This window comes from Pseudophryne corroboree, chromosome 4 (genome assembly GCF_028390025.1).
Source record: "Pseudophryne corroboree isolate aPseCor3 chromosome 4, aPseCor3.hap2, whole genome shotgun sequence".
In the NCBI taxonomy this organism is placed as follows: Eukaryota; Metazoa; Chordata; class Amphibia; order Anura; family Myobatrachidae; genus Pseudophryne; species Pseudophryne corroboree.
The window spans coordinates 218,127,516-218,140,194 of record NC_086447.1 but is presented as its reverse complement, the minus strand read 5'-3'; the positions used below and the strand labels follow the sequence as shown (position 1 = coordinate 218,140,194).

At 47.7% G+C, this 12,679-nt stretch overlaps 1 protein-coding gene across 1 annotated transcript in view; it reads left to right on the top strand.

The window, feature by feature from the left end:
* The window catches only part of CUL3 (cullin 3), a 293,465-nt gene that overhangs the window by 256,303 nt on the left and 24,483 nt on the right, over positions 1-12,679 (top strand). The window contains exon 15 of the mRNA XM_063915923.1: positions 8,746-8,891. Coding sequence (XP_063771993.1) covers positions 8,746-8,891 — 146 coding nt within the window. The remainder of the gene's footprint in view (positions 1-8,745; positions 8,892-12,679) is intronic.

Below are 12,679 nucleotides of genomic sequence, written 5' to 3'. Positions count from 1 at the left end.
TATTCCGGCTAATGTCTCTGCACACTCTACACGTAAGGTAGGTCCTTTTTGGGCAGCACAACAGGGTGCATCAGCAGAACAGATATGTAAGGCAGCCACATGGTCTTCCATAAACACATTCATCAGACATTATGCCTTGGATACTTTTGCCTCTCATGACGCAGACTTCGGGCGAAAGGTCCTCCTGTGCAATCAGGAGCGTCCCCACCACTAAAATGGCTTTGGGAATCCCAATGTTATCCTGTGGATAATCCTGTGGACCCAGCCAGAGAAATAAACGTTATGGTAAGAACTTACCGTTGATAACGTGATTTCTCTTATGTCCACAGGTTTCCACAGGGATCCCACCCGGACGCATCTGATTTGAGGATCTAGACAAACACTAAAAACCTCTTCCTTCTTGTATGGAAGGGTGTGCATGTGTGTTCTTATCGCCTGTACAGGTCTCTACCTAATGTTCCTGCCTATAATCGCTGTGGAAAGAACTGATCTGACTGAGTCAGTGGGCGGGACTATATAGTGGAGGCCCCAATGCATCCTGGGAGGCCAGAAAGCTCGTGACCGTGTTGGTGCCATTTTCGCTGTCGCTCGACAATATCCCAATGTTATCCTGTGGATACCTGTGGACATAAGAGAAATCACGTTATCAACGGTAAGTTCTTACCATAACGTTTATTTTCTGTTTGTTGTTTTCGGTATGCTGTTTGGGCAACAGCATAACTGCACCGTGGGAGTTATGGGGGGACGGTCACCGGCCTTACGAGGTGCAGAGCCGCTTCCCCGCTGCAGGACCACCGTCCTGAGGGGTTGTTGTTCAGCGGGTCATTGCGCCTTGGCTGTCACAGCCACAGCACGTCATACACCCCGAACGCTGCCTGAAAATGACATTGGTGGTGAATGCACACCGGGGGCCCAGGTTCAAGGTGTGGCTGACCACGGGCGTGGCGTACAGGACCCTCCCGGTGGGGTCCCGCTAAGATCCCCCATGTAGACTGGCACAAAAACAATTTGACTAGCACTTGTGATGTTTTTAAGCTATATGGAGACTTTGCCAGTATAGAATATCAGTGTAACTCCGGCGCCATTGGAGGGGGCGGAGCTACATCAGAGCTGTACCAGAGGCGTTTTGGCACCTTCCTCTGCTTACTGCAGCCATTCTCAGCACACACAGCGCTTCCTGATTCCACAGCCACACTGGATATCTGGTACAGGGTGTAGCAAAGGGGGAGAGCCGCTTGTGTACACTATCTGGGTCCTCTCTAGGACAGGAATTGTTAGTGTTTACTGTAATATAGTGAGCTGACAGTCTCACTGGGGCTGTGCAGCTCAGGGTGTGCTGGTGTCCTCTCTCTGTCTCTCCTCTCACATACAGTAGAGCAGCCCTGCAATATAACGGTCTGTGTGTATGTTATTGTGCTTACTGTGAAACATAGGTAAGCACAAGCTGTGCAGTGTATGCCACACCAGATTCTCTCCATTATCTACTGATTCTGTTTCCTGTGAACAATGCAGCCAATATTCACAAATCAGTGAAGGGGCTGGGGTAGAGGGTCCAGAGCCCCACTGGTTAGGGTCTCTTAAAACTATGATGTCAGATATGTCATCCCAGCTCACTGCTAATGTTCAGAAGACTCAGCTACTACAACAAGCTGTTTCAGATTTAGCTGCTAGGGCATATGCAGCACAGCCCCCCCTCTCTCATGCAGGTCCTCAGACGCGTGGGTTACCTGCTCTACTCTCAGATGATGATGTACAGGAGGATGGGATGACTTGGATCCCGTTAGTGGGGATCCTGATGCTGCTCAGGGTATTGAACCCTTAATTCTGGCTATACAGGATATGTTAAAGCTCCCTCTAGAGGACGCTGCATCAAAGCAGTCGTTTTTCTTTATACAGAATAAGCCTAATGTCACTTTCCCTGACTCTGCAGCAGGGGTGGGGAACCTTTTTTCTACCAAGGGCCATTCGGATATTTATAAAATCCTTCAGGGGCCGTACAAAAATAATCAACTTAAAAATTAGCCTGCCCGCAGTAGTTATGCCCCCAGTCAGTAGTTATGCCCCCAGTCAGTTATGCCCCAGTACATGTGCCCCCAGTCACTTGCTATGCCCACAGTCAGTTCTTATGCCCCATTAGATATGCCCCCTGTCAGTTGTTATGCCCCATTAGATATGCCCCCTAGTAGCGCCGCTTACACACACACACATTAAAAGAAAAAAAAACATAATACTCACCAGGCCCGCTCCTGCTTCCAGGCCGTTGCCCTCCGCCTGGCTGCCCGCTTCTCAGAACTATGGGAGAGACGTCATGACATCTCTCCCATACCACCGCACACGTACACTGCCTGACCTGGAAGCCGGAGCTCAGGAGTGAGCTGCTGCTGAGGAGGAAGAGCCGGGCGTCCGCTAATAACAAAATCTCAGCGGGCGTCCGCTAGTAACAAAATCTCAGCAGACGCCTGGCATCTCCCTCGTTTAGGAGAGCCTGGCCGGGCCGGATCCAGTGGCTCTGCGGGCCTTATACGGCCCACGGGCCTGAGGTTCCCCACCCCTGCTCTACAGAGTTAGATTACCTATTCAAGCTGGCCTGGAAAAATCCAGACAAAAAATTCCAAGTGTCCCAAATAATTATGTGCACTTTCCCATTTGCTTCTGAATGTAGGAAATTTTCGGAGGAACACCCTGGGGTTGATGTATCAGTCTCTCGACTGTCCAAATAGGCGGTGCTGCCTGCCCCGGGCTCCTTTTGCATGAAGTATCCTGGGGATAGGAAAATAGAGACTACATTCAAATCTATTTACATGGCAGCAGGTGTATCAACATGTATGAACCATGCCATTCATTCCTGGGCTACTCAAATTCAGGGGATCCTCTCGGGGGATTTGCCCTTGGTCGCTATGGTGACCCTCTTAAAACACATTCAGCACACCACCCCCTTTTGGCGTTGAATTGGATACCTGGATTTCCAAAGTTAAGGCTGGGAAATCCACGTTTCTCCACTCTGGGGCCCCGCCGGCGAGACGCTCCTATCCGGGGCTGTCTGCCCAGTTCTTTCGGTCTCACAGATTTTGCTCTAAGGCCAGAGGTGCCTCCAATACGACTAGAGGCACCAGAGGTAAGTCCAGAAAGCCTGCAAGCACCAGCTCTCAGAACCAGTCCACCGCTTCTGCTTCCACTAAGGCCTCAGCATGACTGTGCCCTCCCACCCCGAGGGGATATCGAGGTGGAAGCTCGACTGCGTCACTTCCGCTGCGTCTGGGAGACTTCCTGCCAGGATACCTGGGTCAGAAATCTAGTTTCTCAAGGCTACAAGCTGGAGTTAGACAGTACTCCTCCCCAACGATTATTTATATCAAGCTTACCAGCTTTGGAGGATATGCAAGTTACGTTGCAACAGGCCATCCAAAAGTTGGCTCCAGTCTTACGTCATTGTTCCAGTACCAATACCGCAATGCGACACGGGGTTTTACTTCAAACTGTTTGTGGTGCTGAAACCGGACGGTTCGGTAAGACCCATTTTGAATCTAAAATCCTTGAATCTTTATCTGAAGGTGTTCAAGTTCAAAATGGAACCCCTGCGAGCAGTGATTGCGGGCCTGGAAGAACAGGAATTCATGGTCTCCTTGGATATCAAGGACTCCTACTTCCATATTCCGATTTGGCCACCTCATCAGGCGTACATGCAATTTGCCCTGCTGGACAATCACTTCCAATTCCAGGCACTGCCCTTCGGCCTGTCTACATCCCCGAGGGTATTCACAAAGGTGATGGCGGAGATGATGTTCCAACTCCAGGGGGTCAATGTGGTCCGTTACCTGGACGATCTTCTGATAAAAGCATGATCCAGGGAGCTTTTATTGCTCCATATCGACCGCGCTATCCAACTTCTGTCACACCATGGGTGGATTCTCAACTTACAGAAGTATCACCTGGAGGCTCCTGTTCCTGGGGATTTTGCTGGATACTGTGGCCCAAATGGTGTTCCTACCAGAGGACAAGGCGAGAACACTTCAGGAGATAGTCCGCATGGTGTTCCAACCTACTCGAGTGTCCACCCATCTTTACATAAGGTTGTTGGGAAAGATGGTCGCCTCATGCGAGGCGAATCCAGTATGGGATGTTCCATGCCAGAACTTTTCAGTTGGATCTCCTGAGCAAGTGGTCCGGATCACATCTACAGATGCATCGGATGATTCGACTGTCACCTCAGGCCAGGATTTCCCTCCTGTGGTGGTTACAGTCCTCCAATCTTCTGGAAGGCCAGAGTTTCAGGATTCAGGATTGGACTCTCCTCACGACAGATGCGAGTCTAAGGGGAGGGGAGCTGTCACCCAAGGGACTCCGTTCCAGGGCAGGTGGTCATCCCACGAAAGCCTCCTTCCGATCAACATTCTGGAACTTCGGGCGATCTACAATGCTCTGCTTCAGGCCTCTCCTCTGCTCAGGGATCACACGATCCAGGTACAGTCGAACAATGCCACGGCGGTGGCATACATCAATCGACAAGGAGGGACAAAAAGCAGAGCCTGTATGCGGCAGGTGTCAGATACTCCTCTGGGCAGAAAGAAATGCAATAGCAATGGCGTCTCATCTCAACAAGAAACTTCCCTAGTATCGCTCGCGAACCAGGGACCCTCAGGCGAGGGCAGTGGATGCACTGGCATCGCCTTGGCCTTACCAGCTGGTCTGCTCCGATTCCATTGCTCCCAAGGGTGTTCAAGCGAATCAGGAATCAGAGTCCAGGCAATTCTGATTGCCCCGGATTGGCTTCGGAGAGCGTTGTACGTGGATCTTCTGGTCATGTCCGTCGAAGACCCTTGGCCTCTGCCACTAAGAAGCGATCTTCAACAAGGACCGTTCATCTACCCGGACTTACGGTGACTTCGTTTGACGGCATGGAGGTTGAGCGGAACATCCTAGCTCACAAGGTCCTTTCCAATAAGGTTATTGCTACCATGGTTCAGGCAAGAAAACCCGTGACATCAAAACAATATCATATCTGGAGGAGATATGTTTCCTGGTGCGAGGAGCACCCGTATCCACCTGCAGAGTTCTTATGTTTCCTGCAGGCTGGTGTGGATAAGAGCTTGCTTCTGGGTTCTATTAAGGTCCAGATTTCAGCCCCCTCCACTTTTTTCCAGAAGAAATTGGCAGTGTTGCCAGAAGTTCAGATTTTCTTACAAGAGGTACTCCACATACAACCACCTTTTGTGCCACCTACGGCACCCTGGGATTTGGATGTGGTGGTGGAATTTCTACAGTCCTCCTGGTTTGAACCTCTGATGACAGTAGAAGACAAGTACCTCACATGGAAGACGATGATGTTACTGGCCCTGGCTTCTGCTCGACGTGTCTCTGAATTGGAGGCCTTATCGTGTGAAAGTCCGTACTAGGTCTTTTACGAGGACAGAGCGGAGCTCCTGACTATACAGCAGTTCTTGCTGAAGGTTGTCTTCGCGTTTCACTTGAATCAACCTATTGTGATTCCGTCCAGTTCTGGCGCTTCTGCTCCTGCGGAGGCATTGGATGCTGTGGGAGCCTTGAAGATCTATTTCAAGAGTATCAGAAAGACGGATTCTTTGTTCGTGCTCTATAATGCACAGAAAAAGGGTTGTCCTGCTTTAAAGCAGTCCATTGCTCGTTGGATTAGGCTTACTATTCAACAGGCCTATGTGTCGGCAGCCTTACCTGTTCCTAAGTCTCTAAAGGCCCACTCTACGAGATCAGTGAGTTCTTCCTGGGCGGCTTCCCGTGGAGTCTCGGCCTTGCAACTTTGCCGAGCTGCTACCTGGTCGGGGAAGAACACTTTTTTTGTGAAGTTCTACAAGTTTGATACCCTGGCCAAAGAGGATACCCAGTTGGGGCAGGTGGTGCTCCACAGGTCTCCGTACGTTCCCGCCCGTTCTGGAAGCTTTGGGATGTCCCCATTTTACTTGATTCCCCAATATTTCTTATGGATGCTAGAGAAAATAGGATTTTAATTAACCTACCGATAAATCCTTTTCTCGTAGTCTGATTGGGCGCCCGCCTCAGTGTGTTGACTTTTCTGCAGGTTCTTGTTATATGGATACCTGTTCAGCTGTTGCTGGTTGTTATGTTAGTGGTGTGCTGGTATGTAAATCTCACCATTCTGTTATCATATTTCATTCTCTCATATATGTCCTTTCTCCTTCGGGCACGTTTTTACCTATATCTGCCTGTGGGAGGGGGCATAGAGGGGAGGATCCAGCACACCCAGTTGAATAAATTTAAAGTGCACCGACTCCTTTTGGACCCCGTCTATAACCCATTGTACTAAATTCCCCAATATCCCTTATGGACTACGAGAAAAGGATTTACCGGTAGGTAATTCAAATCCTATTTTTTGCATGTTTTACTATATAGAGTTGCAGATAGCAACTCTGTGCATCTCGTTGTCTCCTTCACTTTATTAAAGCCGTATTAACACATAGCAAGGACCTTTGTAACTCGGACTGTTATGGATGATGGAGCTTTGGATTAATAAACAGCTGTAGAAATAAAGTAGTAAACTATAGAATACTGTGCTTGTAATACTGACACTATTCTCATGTTTCATGAGCACTTCACATAGGGGTAAATTTACTAAGGTGGGTGTTCTATTTAAGATGGGATGTTGCCTGTAGCAACCAATCAGATTCTACTTCTCATTTATCTAGCACCTTCTAATCTAGATGATAATACCTGAAATCTGATTGGTTGCTATGGGCAACATCCCATCTCAAATAGAACTCCCATCTTAGTAATTTTTCCCCATAGTGTTACTTGGCTAACTACAGAGGATCAGCTGATAAGGGGATACGGTCATTAGGTTGATCACTTTTGGTCGACATGCATTAGGTCGACATGGAAAAGGTTGACATGAGTTTTTTATTTATTTTTTATTTTTAACTTTTTTTCATACTTTACAATCCATGTGGACTACGATTAGGAATAGCAAGGCACCTTGCCCGAAGCATGGCAAGCGAACATTGTGCACTAATTGGGGTTCCCCGTCACTTTACGAAGAAAACGACAGTAAAAAAAAGAAAACTCATGTCAACCTTGTTCAGGTCGACCTAATGACCATGTCGACCTAATGCATGTCCACCAATAGTGGTCGACCTAATGACCCATACCCGCTGATAAGTTTGAATAACTTATTATTGGCAGATGTTTGTGTTTAAATAAGTCTGTCGGGAAAAACATATTTACTTTAGACACAATAGGCTATTCGTACCTTCTACTATTGTATTTTTTTTATTATTTTTTTTCAATTGGTGCCTTATCAATTTACTGTGTTTCTCTTAAGTCCAGCTAGTCTTTAAGGCACTAAGGGCAGGATGTATCGCCGTTTGAATGCGATACATACCGCAACTTGCTGCATGCATAGTGGCATTTATTAGCAATCTCCCACATAATGATTTCACAAATACAAAGCAGAGTGTGTTTATAAAGTGCTATCTCATGCCAAGTTCCGTTGTGCTTTGCGTACAGATTCAGACACGCTGCACACAGATATACAAGTGTTGCATGAATCTGTGCAGTCTCGTATTGGTTTTGTTGCATCGCCAGACATCTCACGCCGCATGGTGTACCTACACAAACTGCAATTCTAAAGTGCTGGTGGGGCAATCAGGTGCTGATACTGCTTTAAACAGCCTACCTGGGGATCAGGTGTGGTCCTTACCAGGGAGGATCGAACAGAAATCTGCTGTAACTGTCCTTATTGCTGGTGTTGCAAACACATTAACCCATAGCTCCAGGAACATTTTCTGGAACCTATGGGTTAACGCGTGTTAGCAGCAAAAATACCGTTCAAGAAAAAGGGGCTGTCACTGAATAGCCTCAGGTGTGAAAGACCAAGGCTATCCCCTTGCAGTAATTTACCATTGCTAATTGAACCTGGCCCTTAGTGGTCTTTACTAAGGCATTTAAATGTTTAGTCTAGTACAGGACCAATAATTTCAGATGATAACATAAATTGGAGTGCATATCTACACTGAGGAGTTGTGGATACAGATAGTATTAGATTATAAAGGGTATTCCCAAAAAACAAACATAATACTGTCAAGGAAATAGCCTGACTTTGGTTTAGGACAAAATGCTGTACACTATGTAGGGTGATATCAAGAGTCCTCTTGCATCTTTGCTCTGTGCGCTACAAGCCGTGTTACACAACGCATGAGTGCTCTGTAACCAGATAGCGTCTAGTCGTTTTTTTCCACGAAAATACATCTTAGACGCAAAGTAATGTAATAGGACGTGCAAGCAGCTTTTGATTGGGTAGGAAAGGTTAGTGCACCCACCTTGGTCCTTAACATCATGTCAGAGCAACACTCATCTGTGCACACATTAATATAATTGTGGCGGCCAGACTCAAACTTCAAATTATCTCAAGAGAGTTGTAAATATTAATAAGAGGCTTGCACTTATATATGTTTTTTACATGTTATTAAACCCCCCCCCCCCCCCCCCCCTTTTTTTCTTTTTTTTTTCCAGCATTGGATCTTAGCGTTTTTCACACATACATACAAGAACTCCATTTATGTACGATATTTTAAACAAATCCCCATGGAGCAGCTACATATTTAGCGCAGTACACATAATTTAATTTAAGTATTTGAAGTATTTTTTGATGTTTTTATTAAACACATATTTTTTAAGGATTTCAAAAACTGATTTCACTCATTTGCACAGTGGTCAGTTTTTATGACCTCAGATTGATGGAAATATGTTGTCTTCCAGTGGCTGCCAAACAAGGTGAATCTGACCCTGAAAGAAAAGAGACTCGACAGAAAGTGGATGACGACAGAAAGCACGAGATAGAAGCTGCTATAGTTCGGATTATGAAATCTAGAAAGAAAATGCAGCACAACGTATTAGTAGCAGAGGTACTGTAGCAACACTTGAAAAACTACTATAAAGACGTAACATGCATTTAAAGAGACTTAACTTTTACATAGCATATTGAAGTATATAGTTCTGTAATATAATGTACTGTTACTCTTATTAGTGGCCATTTGTGGTCACATTTCTTCAATCTCTTCTATTCAGACTCATTTTCTAATAGTTTTTATTTGGAATCTTTTACCGCGTTTAAAATGAGTATTGAACACGTCAACATTTTTCTCAGTAAATATATTTGTAATGGGGCTATTGTAACGAAATGTTCAGCAAATGTCAGCACCAACCCATGCAATCCACACATGCAAAGAAATCAAACCACAGATGTCCATAAGTTGTGTAACGATGTGAAATGACAGGGACAAAAAGTACTGAACACGCTGACTGAAATGTACTTAATACTTAGAACGAAAGCCTTTGTTGGTAATGACTGCTTCAACACGCTTCCTGTATGGAGAAACTAGTCACATGCATCGCTCAGGTGTGATGTTGGCCCATTCTTCCAAACAAACAACCTTCAAAACCAAAGGTTCCGTAGACCTCTTCCATGAACGCTGATCTTTAGTTTTTTCCGTAGATTTGACCTTCCTGTATATTTTACCATCCAACACACATTTAAATTATTTAACACACAGTATACGCGGAACAGTTCAACTTTGCCATTAGCCCTGCATAGCTCTGATGATTCAGTGAACAATGTTTGTAGCTCACACATACTGTACTATGGGGGTCATTCCGAGTTGATCGCTCACTAGCTAGTTTTAGCAGCCGTGCAAATGTTATACCGCCGCCCACTGGGCAGTGTATTTTAGCTTAGAAGTGCGAACGCATGTGCAGCCGAGCTCTGCAAAAACAGTTTGTGCAGTTTGAGTAGCTCTGAACCTACTCAGCGCTTGCGATCACTTCAGCCTATTCGTGTCTGGATTTCACGTCATACACCCGCCCAGCCACGCCTGCGTTTTTTCAGACACGCCTGTGTTTTTGCAAACGCTCCCTGAAAACGGTCAGTTGACACCCAGAAACGCCCCCTTCTTGTCAATCTTCTTGCGGCCGTCAGTGTGACTGAAAACTTCGCTAGAACCTGTGCAAAACAACAAATGCCTTTGTGCCCGTATTTCGCGTGCGCGCATTGCGGTGCATGCGCAGTAATGGCAATTTCTCTAACGTCCTAGTGGATGCTGGGGACTCCGTAAGGACCATGGGGAATAGACGGGCTCCGCAGGAGACTGGGCACTCTAAAGAAAGATTAGGTACCATCTGGTGTGCACTGGCTCCTCCCTCTATGCCCCTCCTCCAGACCTCAGTTAGAATCTGTGCCCGGCCAGAGCTGGGTGCTCCTAGTGGGCTCTCCTGAGCCTGCTAGTTAAAGTATTTGTTAGGTTTTTTATTTTCAATGAGCTTCTGCTGGCAACAGACTCACTGCTACGAGGGACTGAGGGGAGAGAAGCAAACCTACCTGTCTACAGCTAGGTTGCGCTTCTTAGGCTACTGGACACCATTAGCTCCAGAGGGTTCGAACACAGGCATTTGTCCTCGATCGTCCGTTCCAGGAGCCGCGCCGCCGTCCCCCTCGCAGAGCCAGAAGAACAGAAGCTTGAAAACGGCGGCTGAAGACTCCTGTCTTCATTTAAGGTAGCGCACAGCACCGCAGCTGTGCGCCATTGCTCCCAGCACACTTTCACACTCCGGTCACTGTAGGGTGCAGGGCGCTGGGGGGGGGGGGCGCCCTGGGCAGCAATTGAAGTACCTTTTTGGAATAACATACATATATACAGTCAGGCACTGTATATATGTAAAAACCCCCGCCATTTTTTTCACACAGAAGCGGGACAGAAGCCCGCCGCTGAGGGGGCGGGGCCTTCTTCCTCAGCACACCAGCGCCATTTTCTCTTCACAGCTCCGCTGGAAGGACGCTCCCCAGGCTCTCCCCTGCAGTATCCAGGTACAGGAAGGGTAAAAAAGAGAGGGGGGGGCACATAAATTTAGGCGCAAAAGACAGAAAATCGGCAGCTATTCGGTAATCACTTATTATAGTGAATATCCCTGGGTTATATAGCGCTGTGGTGTGTGCTGGCATACTCTCTCTCTGTCTCCCCAAAGGCCTTTGTGGGGTCCTGTCCTCAGTCAGAGCATTCCCTGTGTGTCTGCTGTGTCTCGGTACGGCTGTGTCGACATGTTTGATGAGGAGGGTTACGTGGAGGCGGAGCAAGTGCGGATAAATGTGGTGTCGGGGCCGACACCTGATTGGATGGAGATGTGGAAGGTATTAAATGATAATGTAAGCTCCTTGCATAAAAGGTTTGATGACGCTGCAGCCTTGGGACAGCTGGGGTCTAAACCCGGGCCTGCCCAGGTGACTCAGAGGCCGTCAGGGTCTCATAAACGCCCACTATCTCAGATGGTTGGCACAGATGCTGACACGGAGTCCGACTCCAGTGTCGACGATGATGAGGCACAATTACAGCCTAAGATGACCAAGGCCATCCGCTACATGATTATTGCAATGAAAGATGTATTGCACATTTCAGAGGTTAACCCTGTCCCTGACAAGAGGGTGTATATGTTTGGGGAGAAAAAGCAGGCAGTGACTTTTCCCCCGTCACATGAATTAAATGAGTTATGTGAAGAAGCGTGGAGTTCCGCTGATAAGAAAGTGGTGATTTCCAAAAAATTACTGCTGGCGTACCCTTTCCCGCCAACGGACAGGTTACGTTGGGAATCCTCCCCTAGGGTAGACAAGGCGCTGACACGCTTATCTAAGGGGCCCTACACACTCGGCGATGCGCCGCCGAGGTGCCCGACGGCCGATACGGCCGACGAGCAACCCGGCGGCGGGGGGGCAGTGACGGGGGGAGTGAAGTTTCTTCACTCCCCCCGTCACCCGGCTGCATTGAAGTGCAGGCAAATATGGACGAGATCGTCCATATTGGCCTGCATGCACAGCCGACGGGAGATCAGCGATGAACGAGCGCGGGGCCGCGCATCGTTCATCGCTGGAGTCTCCACACTGAAAGATATGAACGAGTTCTCGTTCATTTATGAACGAGATCGTTCATATCTTTCAGAATATCGGCATGTGTGTAGGGCCTATAAGAAGGTGGCCCTGCCGTCTCAGGATACGGCCGCCCTAAATGATCCTGCGGATAGGAAGCAGGAAGCTATCTTGAAGTCAGTGTATACACACTGTGGTACTCTACTGAGACCAGCTATTGCTTCAGCCTGGATGTGTAGCGCTGTAGCAGCATGGACAGATACTCTGTCAGAGGACATAGATGCCCTGGACAGGGATACTGTCTTGCTAACCCTGGGCCATATAAAAGACGCCGTCTTATATATGCGGGATGCCCAGAGGGACATTTGCCTGCTGGGCTCTAGAATTAATGCAATGTCCATTTCTGCCAGGAGGGTCTTATGGACTCGGCAATGGACAGGGGATGCCGATTCTAAAAAACACATGGAGGTTTTGCCTTATAAGGGTGAGGAATTGTTTGGGGACGGCCTCTCGGACCTTGTGTCCACAGCGACAGCTGGAAAGTCGACTTTCTTGCCTCAGGTTTCGTCACAGCCTAAGAAAGCACCGTATTATCAAATGCAGTCCTTTCGTTCTCAGAGAAGCAAGAAGGTCAGAGGTGCATCCTTTCTTGCCAGAGGCAGGGGTAGAGGAAAGAAGCTGCACCATGCAGCTAGTTCCCAGGAACAGAAGTCCTCCCCGGCTTCCACTAAGTCCACCGCATGACGCTGGGGCTCCACAGGCGGAGCCAGGAGCGGTGGGGGC